General features: G+C 39.8%; 1 protein-coding gene across 1 annotated transcript in view; it reads right to left on the bottom strand.

The window, feature by feature from the left end:
• ITGAL (integrin subunit alpha L) overlaps positions 1 to 20372 on the bottom strand; it is a 99943-nt gene that overhangs the window by 1978 nt on the left and 77593 nt on the right. Inside the window, exons 17-29 of the mRNA XM_070728883.1 lie at positions 19554 to 19705; positions 19237 to 19365; positions 16847 to 16920; positions 15459 to 15600; positions 14864 to 14968; positions 12985 to 13064; positions 10326 to 10412; positions 8234 to 8309; positions 7109 to 7222; positions 5955 to 6020; positions 4290 to 4394; positions 3324 to 3419; positions 2328 to 2435 (exon numbers count right to left, since the gene is read on the bottom strand). Of these exons, the coding sequence (XP_070584984.1) occupies positions 2328 to 2435; positions 3324 to 3419; positions 4290 to 4394; positions 5955 to 6020; positions 7109 to 7222; positions 8234 to 8309; positions 10326 to 10412; positions 12985 to 13064; positions 14864 to 14968; positions 15459 to 15600; positions 16847 to 16920; positions 19237 to 19365; positions 19554 to 19705 (1334 nt within the window). The remainder of the gene's footprint in view (positions 1 to 2327; positions 2436 to 3323; positions 3420 to 4289; positions 4395 to 5954; positions 6021 to 7108; positions 7223 to 8233; positions 8310 to 10325; positions 10413 to 12984; positions 13065 to 14863; positions 14969 to 15458; positions 15601 to 16846; positions 16921 to 19236; positions 19366 to 19553; positions 19706 to 20372) is intronic.

The raw sequence follows: 20372 nt of genomic DNA, 5'->3' as shown, positions 1-20372 counted from the left end.
CATCTTTGGACCCGTTCAATTTTGTCAATATCTTTTTGTAGGTGAGGTCTCCAGAACTGAACACAGTACTCCAAATGTGGTCTCACCAGCGCTCTATATAAGGGGATCACAATCTCCCTCTTCCTGCTTGTTATACCTCTAGCTATGCAGCCAAGCATCCTACTTGCCTTTCCTACCGCCCGACCACACTGCTCACCCATTTTGAGACTGTCAGAAATCACTACCCCTAAATCCTTCTCTTCTGAAGTTTTTACTAACACAGAACTGTTACAAAATTTGTAATTTGTTATGTTACAAAATTAAAAAAAAAGAATTTTAAAAAACTACAAGCACAAATACAGTTAGCCCATCACTTAACTCATTTATTCAGTGACCAAAATTATAATAACACTGAGCAAATGACTTATGACCTTTTTTCACACTTAACAACCATTGCATCATCCCCATGGTCATGTGATCAGTTCAGGCGCTTGGCAACTGGCGTGTGTTTTTGATGTTTCCCCAGGGTCATGTGATCACTTTTTGCGACTTGTTGATGAAGTCAGTGGAGAAATCAGATAACAACTGTGTTACTAACTTAACAGCTGGGATGATTCATATAACAATATATATATTCATATAACATCACCTCGAGGCTTGACTACTGTAACGCTCTCTACATGGGGCTACCTTTGAAAAATGTTCGGAAACTTCAGATCGTGCAGAATGCAGCTGCGAGAGCAATCCTGGGCTTTCCCAAATATGCCCATGTCACACCAACACTCCGCAGTCTGCATTGGTTGCCGATCAGTTTCCGGTCACAATTCAAAGTGTTGGTTATGACCTATAAAGCCCTTCATGGCACCGGACCAGATAACCTCAGGGACCGCCTTCTGCTGCACGAATCCCAGCGACCAGTTAGGTCCCACAGAGTGGATCTTCTCCGGGTCCCGTCAACTAAGCAATGTCGCCTGGCGGGACCCAGGGGAAGAGCCTTCTCTGTGGCAGCCCCGGCCCTCTGGAACCAACTCCCCCCAGAGATTAGAACTGCCCCCACCCTCCTTGCCTTTCGTAAACAACTTAAAACCCACCTCTGCCGCCAGGCATGGGGGAATTGAGATCCTCTTTCCCCCTAGGCCTTTACAATTCTATGCATGGTATGTATGTATGTATGTTTGGTTTTTATATTAATTGATTTTTAATCATCAATACCAAATTACTATTGTACACTGTTTTATTGTCGCTGTTAGCCGCCCCGAGTCTCTGGAGAGGGGCGGCATACAAATCCAATAAATAAATAAATAAATAACAACCTCTGGCAAAGAAAATGTTAAATGCGGCAAAACTCACATAACAGCTATCTTGCTTAGCTATAGAAACTTTTGATTTCAGTTGTGTTCATAAACTATCCATAAATAATATAATTACCGTACTAGATGCTGATGATTTTTAGTGGGAAATATAGGCATTTTCTTTTTTTAACGTATGAAACTTAGTTTAACTGAATAACATAAGACTTTAGCTAAACCCTTTTAAATTAAAATGGGTTGAAATCTGATTCATCTGAACAAGAATATTTTTCAGAGCTGTTCTGAGCAGTGAATAAGGCCACCTTTTATAATCCCCATGTTTCTGCATTAGGAAAACACCTCATCCTAATATAAAAATTACTAGTTTAGACCTTAGCATATTCTCCAACATGCTTTTTGGAGAGCCCAGGGAAAGCAATGAGCTACTAGTCATTGTTATGGAACTGTAACATTATTATAAAAATAATATATGAAATGTTATAAAAATACAAATATCTTTTGTCTCTTTTCCTGAAATATATTTCAGGAAAATCTGAATACCAAAAAGCAGACCACAACCATGCTGTTTTTCTGATTAAACTGCTTTTCAAACTTTGGTAAGTTTGAAAAACTTAAGTACAGTAAGTAAAGTATTAGATCAGCTAAAATCAGATTTAAGTCAGAACAATCTTAAGAATTTAAGAATTCCAATAATTCTTTCTTGGAGTTGGGAAACAATTTTCCACGCTAGGGACAACATCAACAATAATTGGTAAGAATTAGGAATTGATCTCAGCTCAAGTGGTATAGCAAGCTTTGCAAGCAAAAATCCTAGGCTTCATTTCTGCCATCTCAAATAATCTTAGCTGAAACTGTAGCCTTACAATATTCTTGGAAATTATAAAGTAGAGATGGATGAATTGAATAATTTTGGAATGTTAGCAATGCTAGTTTAAAATATTACTGATCCAATAATTTTTAAAATCCAACTGACCAGGAAGAGCCCAATTTTCAATTTCTTAGAATTGCTCTGGATTTCTGACATAAAGTAATTCTCACCTTGTAAAGTGCTAGAATTAAGAGAATAAGTAAGAATAAGCCTCCAATGGCGCTGCCTATTATAATTGGGAGATAATTCATCATAATTATCACTTCTATTTCTGTGACCTGTAGGGCATATAAAAGAAAGAAAGGAAAGCATAAAGTCACTATCACATCTTTACAAGCCAGGGAGATCCCGTAAATAAGCAAATATTAAATATTGGCATATGGCCATACTTTTCCCCGTTGAAAAAAAAATAATTAAGCAGTTGCTTTAAATAAAACCAATAGCTAGCACTCAGTGACTTTAAAAAGTTGTTAAAAATCCTCCCAAACACAAATTCTGGGGGTGCGCTTCAACATACTTTGAAGTAATGTATGAAAATGATGGAGTTTTGGAGGATCTTGAATGTTTTATCCAATGGTTTGTGTTTTTTAATTGGTTCTAACACTTGCAAATTAGATTTTGGATTGTATTCAAAGGAATGATACAACTTATTTAATACAGGGGGTGAAATAAGTAGGTTGCATTAAAACTCTTCAAAAAATCATGGGACGTAGGGTTTGTAGCCGGTTTGATCAGTTGACCATATTGTAGTAAAGAAAAAAGCTCAATAAATTTAAAAGTGTTCTGCATCCTTTCTGTGAGCCTTCCGAATCAGAGTACCCCAACCTTTTCGGCTTTGTAGATTGGTGGGGAGTGAGACGGGATGGTTCTGCATGCATGGCGGGCAAGCACATACGTGCAGCTTTATTTGCACAAGCAGTGGGCACGCACATCCTCCAATTCCACAGTCTGGTTCTGAAAGGCTCAAGGCCTGGTAGTGGACCACAGCCAGAGGGATGGATACCCCTGTTCTGAATGGTTCTGAGAGCTTCCAACCTAAAACGCATGGATTGTTTGGAGGAATATTATAGTAGAAGAGATAACAATTCCATAAGATTACAATACCATAAGAATATAGAAAATTATTGGGGAAGGAGGAAAAGAAATAATTTCAATCACAAACCTACCTGAACATGGGCAAATTCGTGACTGTAGACATTTTTATATCTTCCGGTATCAAATTCAACCCACAAGGCTGTGTGAAGCTTGGCTCGAAGAGAGTACTAACAAGATAAAAGGGTAACAAAGTTTACATTGCATCAGGCAGCATAAATTATACAATCAATATGCCCGTTATGAATATGCCTATTATCAAAGGAAGCTATTTGCTTTCAAACACATGTGGGTGCAATAATTCTTTGGGAGTTCAAGTAGCCTGCCCAAAAATGTTTGTGTTTGCTTCAGGTTTTTAATTATAAACATTGTAGGTGAAAAGCCATGTTAGTTTATACTATCCCAAAATTGGAGGGTAGCACGTATGTATAAATATACGATTTCGTGTGCATACAAAATCATATATTTATATGTATACATAGGATTTTGTTACTTATGAAGTAACTACAGTTCATCAAATGCAATGTAGATTAAAAAGGGGAGATAGGATTGTGTGAGACAGATTACAAGCCCTGTGTAAATGAACAATTGTAATATGTTAAAAATCCATTAACACAACTGTGATCCTCAGAGGTACCAGTAGTTAGAAAACTTTAATGTATATAATCATTTGATGTTCAGCAATTTGTCACTCAGTTGTGCTGGCAATTGTGTTCCTATTGTATGCTAAGAGAAACCTAACAAATCATAACAAAATAGCAGGTTCTTTTAAAAATCTGGATAATGTCATGCCATACAGATAGCTAGATTAGACATTTACTCCCATCACAGACTCTTTCCTTATACCTCATTTCAGTTTTTGTAGGTCTGTAATTTCCTTCCTTTACAGTCCACAAGCTTCATGAATGTCCCTGCCTACTAAAATATTCAGATTAAATATTCTATTAGGTGAGGGAAAAATAAATTTTCCCATTCTCCTGGTTTCAGAAATAAGAGAATTTGGGTTTAGAAACCATTGTCAATTGTGGAGCTGTTTTTACCTCTGATTTGTTTTGTGTAGACATCACCCCAGTAATATGGATCGTAGATGAAGATATCTGTCCAAGATCACATTTGTAGATAACGTATTCATCAACTGCCCAGTGCTAGAAAGAAAACATTGCTGTTAAAGAAATGTTCCAGCTGCACTCAGCATATTTTTAAAGAATTTTTAAATTTCTTAAAATGACAGTTTCTTTTGATCAAATTAATATTCCCATACACCCTAGCAGGCCTTGTAAATAATAATAATACTGCAAAAGGAGAAATGGTGGAAGACATTTTCAGATAATACCCTTTCCTTTCCTTCCTTCCTTCCTTCCTTCCTTCCTTCCTTCCTTCCTTCCTTCCTTCCTTCCTTCCCTCCCTCCCTCCCTCCCTCCCTCCCTCCCTCCCTCCCTCCCTCCCTCCCTCCCTCCTCCCCTCCAGTATGTCCCTCTCTAACAACTTTGCTCATTTGTCTCTACCAATCTCTAATATCTCCCCTAATCCCAAAATACTTCTCCTGCCTTACTGTTCCTAACCCAGAATCTCAGACTCCTATGGACAATTTCTTCCTTCAGAGTTCTGCTTAAAGCCTACCTCTTCAGTTAAACCTTTAAGCTGATACCTTAGTTTCCAAAGTTATTTAAAACAATGAATAAGAATCAGCACACAAGACTTATCAGTTCATCCCTGAGAATCTTTACATTCTCTAGGTCAGTGTTTCCCAACCTTGGCAACTTGAAGATATTTGGACTTCAACTTCCAGAAGTCCCCAGCCAGCATTCGCTGGCTGGGGACTTCTGGGAGTTGAAGTCCAAATATCTTCAAGTTGCCAAAGTTGGGAAACACTGGTCTAAGTATCTAATCAACTCCTGACTGTTCTCCATCTCAGCATAATTTGGGTTATTGTTAAAAGAAATGAAGTTGGCAATCAATAAATCCCAATCTACCCTTTGTTAGTTCCTAATTTACTGCAAGCATGACTATTTCAGTGAAATAAGCATAGGCAGCTCTCAATGTACAACCACAATTGAGCCCAAAATATTTGTTATTAAGTGAGTCATTTATTACCACCCCGAGTCTGTGGAGAGGGGCGGCATACAAATCTAATTAATTATTATTAATTATTATTATTATTACTTGGGTTTCCCCCCATTTTACAACATAGAAACATAGAAACATAGAAACATAGAAGTCTGACGGCAGAAAAAGACCTCATGGTCCAACCTTCCTTTCCACAGTTTTTAAGTGAATCACTGCAGTAATAACCTGGTTGTTAAGTGCATCTTGCTTCACCATTGACTTTGCTTGTCAGAAGGTCACAAAACGGGATCACATGACCCTGGGATACTGCAGCCATCACAAATATGAACCAGATGCCAAGCATCTGAATTTTGATCATGTGAACATGGGGATGCTGCAATGGTCATGACTGTGAGAAACGGTCATAAGTCACTTTTTCCCAGTGCCATTATAACTTTGAACGGTCACTAAATGAACTCTTGTAAGTCAAGGACTATCTGTACCTGTTTTTCTTTGATTTATCTCTGCTTCCTTTTCTCTTTCATCTACCATTTGTTGTTTATTTAACATGAATCGCCCAGTGTATGAGCCTGCACGTGTACGGCAGCATATTTTTAATTACTTAAGAATGTTGCATCCTATTTAGAGATATAACCTACCTTAATTAAAGCAGGATAATTCCTTATGGTCATGTTCATTTCAGGTTGGCAAATCACATTAGGATCCTAGAAACAACAACACCCAATTATTCCATGTTATTGTCATGCAAAGCATGTAACATCAAATGGATGGCTGAAATGGGCAGCATCACTACTATGACACTGCAACCTTTTTTTTGGGGGGGGGCAGTCTAAATAAAGCAGCAAGGCATTCCAGAGGCTATTGGCATCAAAATCTTTAACTTATTGTGGATTTCCTAGACAACAGGCCTTCAAAGAATTACAGAAATTTTTTAAAAAAGATTTGTAAACTAGGGTACACAGTGAAACCAATAATTTTGTGTGGGTGTGTGTAGTAGGGTTTCTACATGAATCCACGCCAATAATGTTTTAAGTGCAGAAAACAAGATAGCCTCAGATTATCTGGCATGATTATCAAGTAAACATTAATTAAGACATTATTTAAATACATATTTAGATAGGAACATTATGTGAGAGTGGCGGTTATACTGGAACCATTTTTGTGATCTGAAAAGGAGGCTCAAAATATTGGCTTACTTGTTCTAAACTTTTTAATATAGAAAGATATACCTGAATCAATTATGTAAAATATTCTCTCTTATCCACCATGCCTTTGTAACCTTGGACATTACTTTTCCATCCTGTAATTCCTAACACTCTTGTATTTGCCTTAGACAAAATCATTTAACAGATTAACAGTTGGAAGGGACCTTATGGGTCATCTAGTCCAACCCTCTGCCCAGGCAGGAGACCCTATACCTGCCTCTACCTAGGACCAAACTCACAACTCACAACGTCCTGATTGTGAAGCAAGAGTTCCACCTCTGATAACAATGAGATCTCAGGGAAGATTCTTGGTATTTTTTAAAAAAATTGAATGTGTCTGGTAATTGTAAAATGAGTGTATGCCTATGTGTAAATCTGTAAGAGGTGGATATGATATCGCGATCAAAGTCTCACCTCTTTTATAGGTGCACCATAGATTTGGGTCATACTGCTCCATCTGCCAAATTGCAAGTTTTGATCTTACCTCCGGTAGATCCTTTTTGATGGAACCAAACAAAGCCTCAGGAACTTAGATTTGAACACAGAACAACAGTTCACATACGTTTCTATTAAGTAAGTTGACGTACCTTAATTAGGATGTTATCAATGTTCCACATCAATCCAGAGGGAACTTTAGTTGGCACACTTATATACACCAATATTCTAGGTGGTGGGAATGCCCCCAGAGCCCAGTTAGCTACCTGGAAGTAAAGGAAGGTGAAGGGCAAAGTAGCTACAAAGGTGCACTGAAAAATCTACCAGAAACACCATTTCCCTGCAAGCAAAAACTGATGGGCCCACCCAATAGACAAATAGCAAATGAAGAAATGCTCTAGAACTTTAAAATTCAAACAGACAAGCATCTGCCACACCACACTTAACAACTGTCATTAGGAAAGACAAAAAAAAGTATGGATAGTGGATATTACAATACCTGGAGACAGCAGAAGAAAAGAGAAAGAACTAGAGAAAATCATCACATATAAAGACCTGCAAATAGAAGTAGGACAACTGTGGCAAAAGAAAAGCAAGATAGGACCAATAGTAATAGACGCCTTGGGTACAATCTAGTGGTGAAATCCAATTTTTTTAAACTATTAGTTCTGTAAGTGTGGCTTGGTGGGCGTGGCTTGGTGGATGGGAAGGATACTGCAAAATCTCCATTCCCTCCCCACTCCCGGGGGAAGGATATTGCATTGGCCAGTTTTTCAAACTACTCAAAATGTTCACTACCGCTTCTCCAGAACCAATCAGAACCGGCTGGATTTCACCCCTGGTGCAATCCCAAAACATCTGTAGCATCCCTTGAACCCCATAGCCATTGACAACATTACCATCAGTCAATTGTGAAAGGCAGCTTTGCTTAGAACAGTTTACATCCTGAGACGAGACCTTTAACTCCATCTAACTACAACATTTGCCTATCCCAAGTATATGGGAAAGATTTGAGAGATTGACAAAAATATCAAACCCAGTCTAAACATCTGGTTAACTGTGCAACCATACATTATAAAGTTGGTAATGTATAATGTTGTAAGCCCTCCGGAGTTACCGGTGTGTGACTTGGGCAACCATATAAATTTATTTAATAAATTAAAATACACAAAAATAAGCCTTTGGACCACTTTCTCTCAAATCCCCTAGATTCTAAGCACCATGACCGACATTACAGAGTTCTTATTTTCGGATAAATCTTGCAAGCACCAACTTACTTGGTAGGAATGTGTTACAGTCTTGTTTTCTTGCCGTTTGGAAATGAACTCTAGGTAAAGACTAGATGTTTCTAACCTGCAAGAGACGAAAGCAGCTATGGATGAGCAAGCAGAGAAGGAAGAAGGTGAAAAAGACAAATCCACCCTGAAGTGGAACACAGCAACAGACCTTCTTATTACTAGAACTATCTTTAATTTACTGTCAGTTAAGAGAACTTAACTGTCCACAATATTAGCTGAAAAGGGAAAAATAATTTTTCAGTATTGCAGAGAGAGAGGGCCCCTAATATTATTAAAAGACATTAAAGCCAGAATTATTTTTTTTGAGGATTATACCTGAACTTATAGCAAAGGGAAGACATACTTAATTGTTCATGTATTAACTGCAGCTAGCATTATATTTGCACAAAATTGGAAAAGAGATCCCTACTGAATGAGAATGTGATTAGGAAAATATTAGAATGTGCAGAAAGGTGCAAAAAAGATTAGAATGTGTAGAAATGAACAGATTAATGCTGGCTCTCCAGGAGGAGAAAGAACAAAATGAATATTGTATGATATGGGAATAATTTTATCAATGGTTAGAGAATAAAAATGGAAGTTGGAAATAAAAGAGGGAGATTAAAGAAGAGTAGAAAATATGTTGATAAAGATGTAAACAATATGATAATGGTTACTATAATTATTATAATTATTATTTATAATGCTATTATTATATGCTTATTAGAAGATATGTTAGGAGGGAAAAATGAACAAGTAATACACTACTATAATCAATTGTACAATATACTATAATTGTAAGATTAGAGAATATCAATGTAGGGAAAATGTTGTAAATTCTGATGTTTATTGCTCAGAGATATTTGTACCCAGACCAAAGAGAAGATGGAATGTGTGTGTGTGTGTGTGTGTGTGTGTGTGTGTATATACCAGGGTGATTCGACACAAAAATGTAACCCTTCCCTGGTACAGAGCTGAAGGGATTGGATACTGTAGCCTAGAGGATAATTCTCTGCCTTACAAGGCAAAGGTTGCAGGTTCAAGTCCCAGTGGGTATGGCTAGCTGATGAGGCCAAAATAAGGCCGAAATAGATCTATCCTAGTCTCCCTTAATTTTCAAATTCAGCTTAAACATGTGACATACATATATATACGGTATATATATATATATATATATATATATATATATATATATATATATATATATAATTTTAAAAAGACATTAAACAACCATTCAGAATTTTTAACTGGTTCTCTTTGTAGAAAGAAAGAAGAAAGTGTTGGAGCGGGGAGGGGAGAAGGCTGCAGCTCAAAGCTGACAAGGTGTGTATTCTGCCTAATAGTCTATGATCCCAACAACAAATTACAGAATAAAAACCTAATTTAGAAGCCCAATCTTGGAACCAAGCAAAATAACCCTATTCTGCATTTGTGATGATGCCATAATAAGCAACTGTTGGAAGTCCAGGAAATGTTGTATCTTCTGAGAAATGAGCCTGGAAGATTTTGCAGGAATTTCAAACTCCAGAAATTGTAAAGTTACTAAATCAGTGTCAGGGTTCCAAATAGCATTGAAAATTAAATCACAGTCTGAGGCAAAGTATTCCTCAAAGTTCCAATTTATTAGCAGAGCCATGTTGGAACATCTGGAAGAAATCCAAATCTGAAGTCCCCAGGGTTTCTCCACCCAGTTGAAAGTTCAAGTCCTTGTCCCCACCCCCCCAAGTCTACCAGCTGGCCAATCTTCAGCTGCCAACCTAGCAGGAATCCACCCATCTCCTTTCTTGTAGGTGCAGGAGTGCAAAGACAGAGGACGACCTTGACTATCTAAAAAGAATTTGTTATGGCTACATACAGACAGCCCTCATGCAATTCCCCCTCCCAAATTCCCATCATAGAGGATGCACATTTAAATACTATAAAGTGTAGCAGGCCAGAAATCCCAATTAAAATGGCTTTGGCCTGACAATCAGAGTTTGACTGATCCACAGTCACTAGGTTGTTCTGGGTGTTCTGCTTAATTATGGAATACGTACAGCTCTGATTTCGTTTCCGGGAGGAAAATGGAAAAAAAGGCAACTGAGAGTCTTACCTCTTGACAATGATGTTGATGGGGTACTTCACAGGGATGCTATGAATAGCTCTGTTGTTTTGAAGAGTTCCATTATTCTCGTTCTCACTAGAAGAGAGTAACGCACAATATAATCTTAGAGCTACTCATTCCAGAGGCGATCCAGACTTCTGCATACATAAGTAACTAAAAAAGGACAAAATCCCCACTATGCTTGATCAGTTGTGTCCTTCCTGCTCTAACATGCCAGCGAAACATGGACTTCACAATCAGTGCAAAAGCAAAAAGCGGCACAAAAACCCATGGAAAGATATACACTCAGCATTGTAAGACAAGATAGAGAGACCTGCACATGGATTAGAGAACTAATGAATGTATACGATGCCATCAAGAGAGCAAAGAATTGAAATGGAAATGGGATGGCCACAGATCAAGAAGAATTGATGGCAACTGGACCAAGGCAGTCATAGAATGGATCCTACTTGATAAAAAAGAAAAATCCATGAAAGAGACTTAAAACAAAATGAAATTGTCAAGAATTGTGGGCCCAATTGGTAAAGAAAAATAAAAAAATCTCAGGACCACATGGGTTGGAAGCATGCAGAAGAGGCCTTCATCCTGCAATGAACAGGATGGAAGGCTAGAATGAAAACAACCAATACATTTTGTTGTAGCCAACATGTCTGTTACAGCAAATAATTCTTCTCCAGCATGTGATACAGATAGTTCTTGCTTAATGGCCATTTGAAGTTATAACTGAGTCCCCACACCCAAAAAAAGGTACCTACAGATTCAGAGTTCTACACAGAGGGCTACACAGGGCTACACAGGCAGTTGCAGTATTCTGCAATCACACAGCAGAGGTGGGCCCCACCCAGTTCCTCCCTGCTAGAAAATTGCTGGTGAATTCACAATGATGTCAGTGAACCGGTTCTGTCGGTGCCTGTCCATGGACACTGCCATCTTTCTTTTAATTTTTTTTCTTCTTTTTTTCTTCTGCGCATCCTCAGAAGCTGAGTTCCAACACTGCGCATGTGCTGCCATTGTGACTTTGGGTTTTTTTAGTGGGTTTTTGGCATTGTGCATGCGTGTGTGCATAAAGTGTGCACTCACCCACCAGGCACCGCCACGCGACGCAGGAGGAAGCAAACTGGCAGTGAGGTAAGTTAGACCCATCCCGTCACACGACCATGATTTATGACATTTTGGCTGGTTTCCAGCCTTATGGGGGAGTTTCCATAGAAAAAACACTCATAAAATAGATTCATGTAATGACTGAGGTGTTCCCTTAATGACCAACATGTTCAATTAACAACAGCATCAAAAAAAAGTTGTCAGATTTGATCCTATCGTGTGAGTGCCTTGTATGACGATCATAACCTATGGTGGAAATTCAGGACTCCATTATGAAATTCATTACTCCATGACTGTTGTATGAATTGTTAATTGAAGTTTTAAAATTAGAATTTTTAAACTATTGTTTATGTTATTAATTGGATTGTTTTTCTACTGTTTTATTATGTGCTGTGATCCGCCCCGAGTCCTTGGAGAGGGGCGGCATACAAATCCAATTAAAATTTAAAAAAACTGTTCATAAGTTGAGGACTGTACTACATTATATTAGTGTACTGTACTGTATACATGTACTACATCGTAATAAATAACTATTAAATTAATACTAAATTATAATAAATAGAAGGTGTATACTGAGGGCTTTTATCCTTGTTTTCTCTGCAGCTGCAATCTAATCTTTTTTCTGTTGTTTGTTTGTTATTTATTTACTTACTTACTTACTTACTTACTTACTTACTTACTTACTTACTTACTTACCTTACTTACTTACTTGCATTTCTATGCCACCTTTCTCATAGCGACTCAGGACAGTGATCCAATCCAGTTTCCTCTTTTGCTTAAAGACCTTTACATTTTCGGATCCCCCCCCCCCCCCACACAATTTTACCATGCATGCCCTGCCATTTCTCCATAATTTTTCTTTCCAAAACCTTTTATTAATTTTCCATCTTTCCTCTTCCTTCTCATCCTAAGTAGAGGATTTAAAATTAGGACAGCTCATTTTACTTTCTTGCATTGGCTGCCGATCAGTTTCCGGTCACAATTGAAAGTGTTGGTCATGACCTTTAAAGCCCTACATGGCTTTGGACCAGACTATCTCCGGAACCGCCTGCTACCGCACTAATCCCAGTGACCGATAAGGTCCCACAGAGTTGGCCTTCTCTGGGTCCCGTCGACTAAACAATGTCATTTGGCGGGCCCCAGGGGAAGAGCCTTCTCTGTGGCGGCCCCGGCCCTCTGAAACCAACTCCCCCCGGAGATTAGAATTGCCCCCACCCTCCCTGTCTTTCGCAAACTACTCAAGACTCATTTATACCACCAGACATGGGGGAGTTGAGATATTCCTTCCCCCTAGGCCATTACAAGTTATGCATGGTATGTCTGTGTGTATGTTTGGTTTTATAATAAGGGTTTTTAGTTGTTTTATTAATTGGCTTGTCACATGCTGTTTTTATCATTGTTGTTAGCCGCCCCGAGTCTATGGAGAGGGGCGGCATACAAATCCAATAAATTATTATTAATTTTTATTTCTAGGTGGCAATTAACATAGTAAGGCTGCCAGAGATAAAAACGCAACAGTTCAGTAAAATAAGTAATTGAAGTTTACCTGTTGACATACGCCACCATCACCAAGTTTTCTTTCCAGTCCATGTTGTCGAGCACACCAAACTGAAGCTGGATCAAAGTCTAAGGGAGAGCAGGACAGCACTTAGATAGTTCACAATGTCTGCCAAGCATTTTACTGTCAATTTCATTCTATGTCTCTGGCCTCTGACACATCAGATCAAGCTCCTTCACTCCCGCTAATCTCACTAAACAATAGAAGATGCTTATCAGCTGTGGGCTGCTCCCAGTTCAGATCGGTTCTTAGAACCAGCAACACCGGCGGCAACAGGCTCCACCCACTCACCCAGGACACTTCTGCACACGTGTAGAAGCATCATGTGTGCATGCAATTGTTTGCGTGTGCGTGCGAACCGGTAGCAGAATTATTTGCAACCCACCACTGATGCATATCCTTGCAGTGGTGGTGTTCAATTTTTTTTACTACCGGTTCTCTGGGCGTGGCTTCATGGGTGTGGCTTGGTGGGTGTGGCAGGAGAAGGTTACTGCAAAATCCCCATTTCCTCCCAATCAGCTGGGACTCGGGAGGCAGAGAATAGATGGGGGCGGAGTCAGCCAGAGGTGGTATTTACCAGTTCTCCAAACCACTGAAAATTTCTGCTACCAGAAATTTCTCCAGAACTGGTCAGAACCTGCTGAATCCCTCGTCTGATTCAAACTTACAATTATTCTCTCTCTCTCTCTCTCTCTCTCTCTCTCTCTCTCTCTCTTTCTCTCCCTCTCTCTCTCTCACTCATTCTCTGTGGTGTATTTTGGCCGAGGGAGCTGGGATTGTTGGAAGACAATTTCCATGGTCATATGGCTCATGGAATGCCATTGACTTCCCACTTAAGTGTTACCTATTTATCTACTTGCATTTGCATGTTTTTGCACTGCTAGGTAAGCAGGAGCTGTGGCAAGTATGGGAGCTCACTCTGTTGTACAGAGTTCGGGTCTCGAACCCGGACTGTCAGCTCTCCACCTGAAAAGCTCAGCAGCTTCAACTGCTGAAATACTGTAAATTTAAAAATATCACATTTTCTGTTCTTTCTGTCTGATCCTCTATATTCACAATCAAGATGCCTAAAGTAGAGACATCAGCAGGACTCACCCTGCAGTGGCCAAATGCAAATGCGATGCTATTGCTTAACATAATATTAGGTGAACAAACTGACATGGTTTGTAAACTCATGTTTTTAATTTAGCACAATATATGAGCCAGGCATTGTGGATGGTTCAGAAAACTATGCCCAATAAACAAATGATGATTTCTTGTAAAGTCTGAACTAGCACACAATTTATTTCAGGATATCAGTTTTGCTATAGATCTCATCTTTAAACAGATTCTGCTCCCCAAAAGTGGGGGGAAGTCATAATCTCTAGTTTAGAGGATGCTTTTAGGCAAAAATAAACAAATAATGCAAGATTGCCAACTGCTCCATATTGCTGTGATGAATTGCAACTGAAATGACTTGCAAATTGTAACTCATCCTTAAAAGCACTTTAGGATCCTTGGTTCCTATATTGACTGACCCAATATGTGGGAATGGCCTTGCCTTATTCCTTCAACTATAGTGACTTTTGAGTAGTCTGCTGCCCGGTCATAGCCCAGGATTGGCGAGGTTTGCAAGCAACTATCCATAAATTCTGCAAACTTAGCACGTATGCTTAGTTTTTGGACTAGGTGAACCACAAAGTCCCTTACAACTCCGTTAATCTGTTAATCAAGTGTGTCCTGCAAACCAAGGAAATGAGCTTCGTTGATTAAACCATGATTTCGATACCGGTAAGCATTTCTTACAATACAGCCATCATCCTGCATAGAAAATGGTGAAGATCCACCACTGCCAGCCCCCTATCAGCTCACTAGTGTGATTGCATACCTTTGTGCTATTCCTGTAGATGGGGTGACTGATATTGCAAGCAAGGCCTTGAAAGTCTTGATGGTGAAGCATTGAATTACATTGCAGCATGACGAACGAATTGGACTGGGAAAGAAGAGAAGCAGTGGTGAAAATCGGTTTAATTGCTGCAACTTTCTCCTTTCCAACTCAAGATCAGTTGTCCTGTGGTGGGATGTGGCCCAGGGTCGCAGGAAGGCGTGGCACTTTCCCGGAGGGCAAAGAAATACTGTAGCAGAGCTTAGAATGTTTAATAGTCAGGAAGAGAGTGAAGGTGGAGCCTCCCTAGCAGTTCACAAAGTATATCTTATACGTATGCAGTATAGTATAGTTACTTTAGTCTGGCAAGATTCAGGTCAGGTCCCAAGAACCAAAAATGATATCTGGAGTTATGGATAATCCTTGATTAAGGACCATCACTGAGCCCAAAATTTATACTGCTAAGCAAGACAGGGATTAAGAGAGTTTTGACCCACGTTACACATTTTTGACCCACGTTACACATGGCACCTGTCGATAGGGGGGACAAGAACACACACGCTGCAAAGTCCTGCCTTCGAAAAGGTGGTATACTTACTTTCAGCACTGAATGTTTGCGGAAAGAAAGGCCTGGCAACAGGGGCACGTAGAGCGTCGTAAAATAGGCATCTTCCCCCTGATTCACCAGTTCCAAATTCATTTCTACCAGATATTGAGGAGATACAACCAGTTCCTTAGATCTGTTGTTCAGGAGTAGAAGTGGATTAGTTCTATTCCATTCCCAGTTTCACAAATGTACCGAAAGCAGAATCAAATGGTTCTTTGTCTGAAGTAGTGTAGGGTCTCCTGCCCATGCAAGAGGTTGGACTAGGACGCCTCCAAGGTCCCTTTCAACTCGTTGTTGTTGTTGTTGTTGTTGTTGTTATTGTTGTTGTTATTATTATTGCTGTTATTGTTATTATTATTATTATTGTTGTTGTTGTTGTTGTTGTTGTTATTATTATTATTATTATTATGAAATACAGAATAACAGAGTTGGAACGGACCTTGGAGATCTTGTCCAACCCCATGCTTGAGCAGGAAACCTACACCATTGTGAACAAATGACTGTCCAATCTCTTCATAAAAATCTATTCCAAATACATTTTACCACTACAATATAAAGCAGTACTAGTACTTCACATGGTCTTCTCAGTATCCTTCTGTTGATGCAACCTTGAGGCAAACTTGCTAAATAGCCACACAAGTGGCTTTTCAATGCAATCTCATCCAGCCTTTAGAACTGTAGCAATTGGTGTAGAAGAGAAGCTAGGAGTTTATAAAAGACCAAGGAATCTCAAGGATTCTTCTCTGTAGCCATGTTCGTCATCTATGGCTTCACTCAACTTCACATCAAATTTCAATATTTTACAAAGCTAAGTTATTAAAACAACCTACAGATGGTCCTCACTTAACAATCATTGTTGAGCCCAGAATTTTGGTCGAAACCTTTGTAATCATTAAGTGGATCGCTGTGACTTGACTTTATTTTATGACCTTTTTTATAAAGTGACTCACTAGAGTCATTAAACAAATCATTTGGTCGATAAGCAGATCCATTCGCCCAGATGCATGCCTTTTGTATCCAGAACTGGGAAAAAACTCACAAATTATAACAGAAGATGTTAAAAAGGTTTACAATATTATTAAATTTGAAAGTATATATTGGTGTATACATGAATATGCACTCTGACAACACATTGTTTAAATTGAAAATGAAATTAAAAATAAATACTTTTTACATTTTAGAAAATTTTGAAAATAAAAAAAATATATTTAAAAAAGCAATTGGTGGTTAAGTGAGGACTACCTATTATTTAAAATAACACTAACTAAATGTGCATTAGTATTGACAAAACTGAAACTTTGATATTCCTAGACAGCTTCTGATTTTTCTCCTATTTTTCAAAGAAAAGTGACTGACAGTGTCAGGGAATGTATACTTACCCTGAAGAATGGAAAGTGATTTTCAGGTCAGCCACACAGACTTCATCTGCTCCACAGTTCTTGTCGAAAGGAATCTGTTGTATTTGATAAGATAGGGAATATTTACATAGGTCCAGGGTAATACCTTACCCTCCTGACCTTCCTTGTTATTCTTTGAAAACCTTTCACTTCTCATCCAAGAAGCTTCTTCAGCTCTGACTGGATGGTGGGGAATGGAAGGAATTCTATTCCTTGTAGACAGCTGGCCACTTGCATTCTTTTAGACAGAGTCACCTGGAGGCTTGTTTTTGTCCTCAGGGTCACCTGAGTAATGCAAATGGGTGTAAACTCTTCTTGGACTTGCTGAAAGGACTTTATTGTAGACTGCAGACAAATGATGTCATATCCCAGTGATGGTGAACCTACAGCACGGGTGCCACAGGTGGCATGCAGAGCCATATCTGCTGGCACATGAACGGTTGCCCTAACTCAGCTCCAAAGGGCATGTATTTGACGGCCAGCTGTTTTCTGGCTCGCACAGAGGCTCTGGGAGGGCATTTTTTTGGGGGGTGGGGGTGGGGGTGCATTTTTAACCCCTCCAGCTCCAGGGAAGACTTTGGAGCCTGGAGAGGATGAAACACGAGCCTACTAGGACCACCAGAAGTTGGGAAACAGGCCATTTCCAGCCTCCAGAGGGCCTCCGGAGGCTGGGGGAAGCTATTATCACCCTCCCCAGGCATTGAATTATGGGTGTGGGCACTCACACATGTGCAATAACGCACACCCATGCTATTTCAGCACCCAAAGGAAAGGTCTGCCATCATTGTCATATCCCTTTCCTTCCCATACTACTTAGGTGACCCTGAGGACACAGACAAACCTCAAATAGTCTAAACAAATGAATGGAAATGGCCTGCGGTCTATAAGGAATATAAATCCTTCCATTCCCCACCATCCAGTCACAGCGGAAGACCCTTCTTGGATGAAAAGCAAAATGTCTTCAAAGAAAAAAAACCCAGAAAGTGTAGAAGCCTCTTGAAAAAGCACCTCTGGAACAACCATCATCTGGATGATTGAGAATCTCCATAGATATTTCTACTAAAATATGCCAGATTGAGGCCCATCTCCTGGTTCCTACCCAGCTGGCTTTAAGCTGGTGCATCCCAACTATCTCCATCCAAATCAGTTGTTCCTAACTGCTGAAATTCAGATTCACTCAAAACAATTTAGTTTCCTCCAGTCCCAGTTCTGTCACAAGCTATTAAGCATATTTGTCTTTGTGGCTTTATCTGTGAGGTCTTTGATGCTCTCGGAACTTGGTTCTTTTTTTGCAGACCTTTCATTACCAAACTAGGTAACATCATGAGGGCTAGCAGTGAGTGGAATTTGCTCTTGTTTTATATTCTTGAGCAGTGATGGCGAAGCTTTATTGGTTTGTGTGCCAAAAGGGTGTGTGTGCATGTGCTAGAATGCACGCACATGCCCACACCCATTCCCTCCCCCCATGCATGTGCACCCCTGTGCTGCCCCTATGCATGCACACAATGCCCCCCCCCCCCAATCCCCACACATGCGCACAGGCCTCACTGAAGCCTAGGAAGTGAAAAAACACCCAAATGGGCAAACTGGAGGTTCGGAAAAACAGACTTCCAATTGGCCTGTTGTGCTATTTTTCACAATCTGGAGCCTTCAGGGAAGCTTCCTGATGCACCAGAGTGCAAAAAAGGCAAACCTGAAGTCTGTTTTTTAAACTTCTAGTTTGCCTGTTGTGCTGTTTTTTGTACTCCGGAGCTTCAGGAAGAATGTGAAAAACAGCACAACGGGCAAACCGGAAGTCTGTTTTTCCAAACCTCCGGTTTGCTCATTCAGCGGGGTTTTTTTGCAAAACAGCCTTTCCCAAGCTCAAAAATCAGCTGACCAGTGCATGCACGCCTGCTGGAACTGATATAGAGCAACACCTCGCGTGCCCTCTGATATGGCTCTGCATGTCGCCATCTCAGTTCTAGAGGCTTCCCTGTCAGTGTCAATGGTTTGGGTAATTCCTTGATTGGCTTGCTTTGTACTCTTAACTTGTTTGACAGTTCCTAGATCGGGGTATTGTTTGTGTCTTGATTGATAGCCGATTGTTAATCTGTTACCCAAACAAGCTAACAGTAGACAACAGCCCAATTAAGGAACCACCAAGGCCATTCCCACCAATATGGATAAAAGAGAACAAACCCCACTCTCTGCTAACATTAATGTTGTTACCTACTTTGGTACTGAAAAGTCTGCCAGAAAACAACCAAGCTCAGAGAGCACTAAGGACACTACACAGTTCCATCCTGATTTACATTCTCTTCTACTGATGGCTAAAGCTGTTATATTCCCTCACTCCCCTTTCACACACTCTCAAAGAGGGTCTCACTCACCTGCACCATTGTCTGATTGCTTAAAGGATTCAAAATAGGCCTGGGAGTTCTAATCTTCTGCAAAGTGCCTTCCTCAAGGGAGAAATTCACAAGGAGCTTAATGGCTGACAAGTAATCCTCAATGCAGTTCTGAAAGACAATGACAGGAGCTGCTTAAGCAAGGCTTCTTGTACGATAATGTAGCTAGCAACCATCACATTAGCAATATCTGGTGGTAGACTAGTCAGCTTTCTCAAGAAGGTGCTTCACCAGCACACAAGAGGAAGAAATCTAGAATCTACCAACAAGAGATTTAACAATGATTAATTTTGATTTACCGTGATGTTGATTTCCTCCGATACGCACACTGGCTTTAGAGAGATTTCTTCCACCCCGTTTATAATATTCTTGCCATTTCTAAATTCTCCTCGGTACTTCACCCTGTCTGGATCAATCTCCAGGCGGAACAAGAGTTTTGCAGACAGGTGTCCTAGAAGGAAGACATTGGCAGGTGTGCAAAAGGTAGAGCGGACACTCTGCAAGTCCACTGTCTATTTTGATGACTATCACAGTAAATCTCTGGATCCTGTTGTATGGAAAATACGAAGGTCGCCCAGAACATAATGCACCCAAAAAGTTTTCTCAGCCTATAGTAATGGTATGAATGCAAAACTTTAGATATACATTATTTGAATTGTCAGGAGTGCGTGTGTAAATTTTATGTTTCTTCATACTGATTATGGTTAGATGGTTAGACATTTTAGGATGACAAAGAGGTGATTCGCACAGTGAGGAAATGGCTTCGTGAACAGAACAAGGAGTGGTACTGATAGGGCAGACCCACCCTTGTGTCTTGCTGCGGGAAGGCCATAGAATGGGATGGAGTTTACATGGAAAAATAGGGAGTGTAGAAAAATATCACCTTGGTCTTTTCAGCCTTGAAAGACGGCGTTTAGGGGTGACTTGATCGAAGTGTATAAAATCATGCATGGGATAGAAAAGGTTAAAAATTCTTTTCTCTATCACACAATACTAGGACAAGGGGGCACTCCTTAAAGCTCATAGGTAAGAAAGCGAGGACAAATAAAGGGAAATATTTCTTCACCCAGAGGGTCATTGGTTTATGGAATTCACTTCCAGAAGAGGTTGTGACAGCT

The sequence above is a fragment of the Erythrolamprus reginae genome, chromosome Z, assembly GCF_031021105.1.
Source record: "Erythrolamprus reginae isolate rEryReg1 chromosome Z, rEryReg1.hap1, whole genome shotgun sequence".
NCBI classification, from domain to species: Eukaryota; Metazoa; Chordata; class Lepidosauria; order Squamata; family Dipsadidae; genus Erythrolamprus; species Erythrolamprus reginae.
This window is presented reverse-complemented; position numbering and strand designations above follow the sequence as displayed.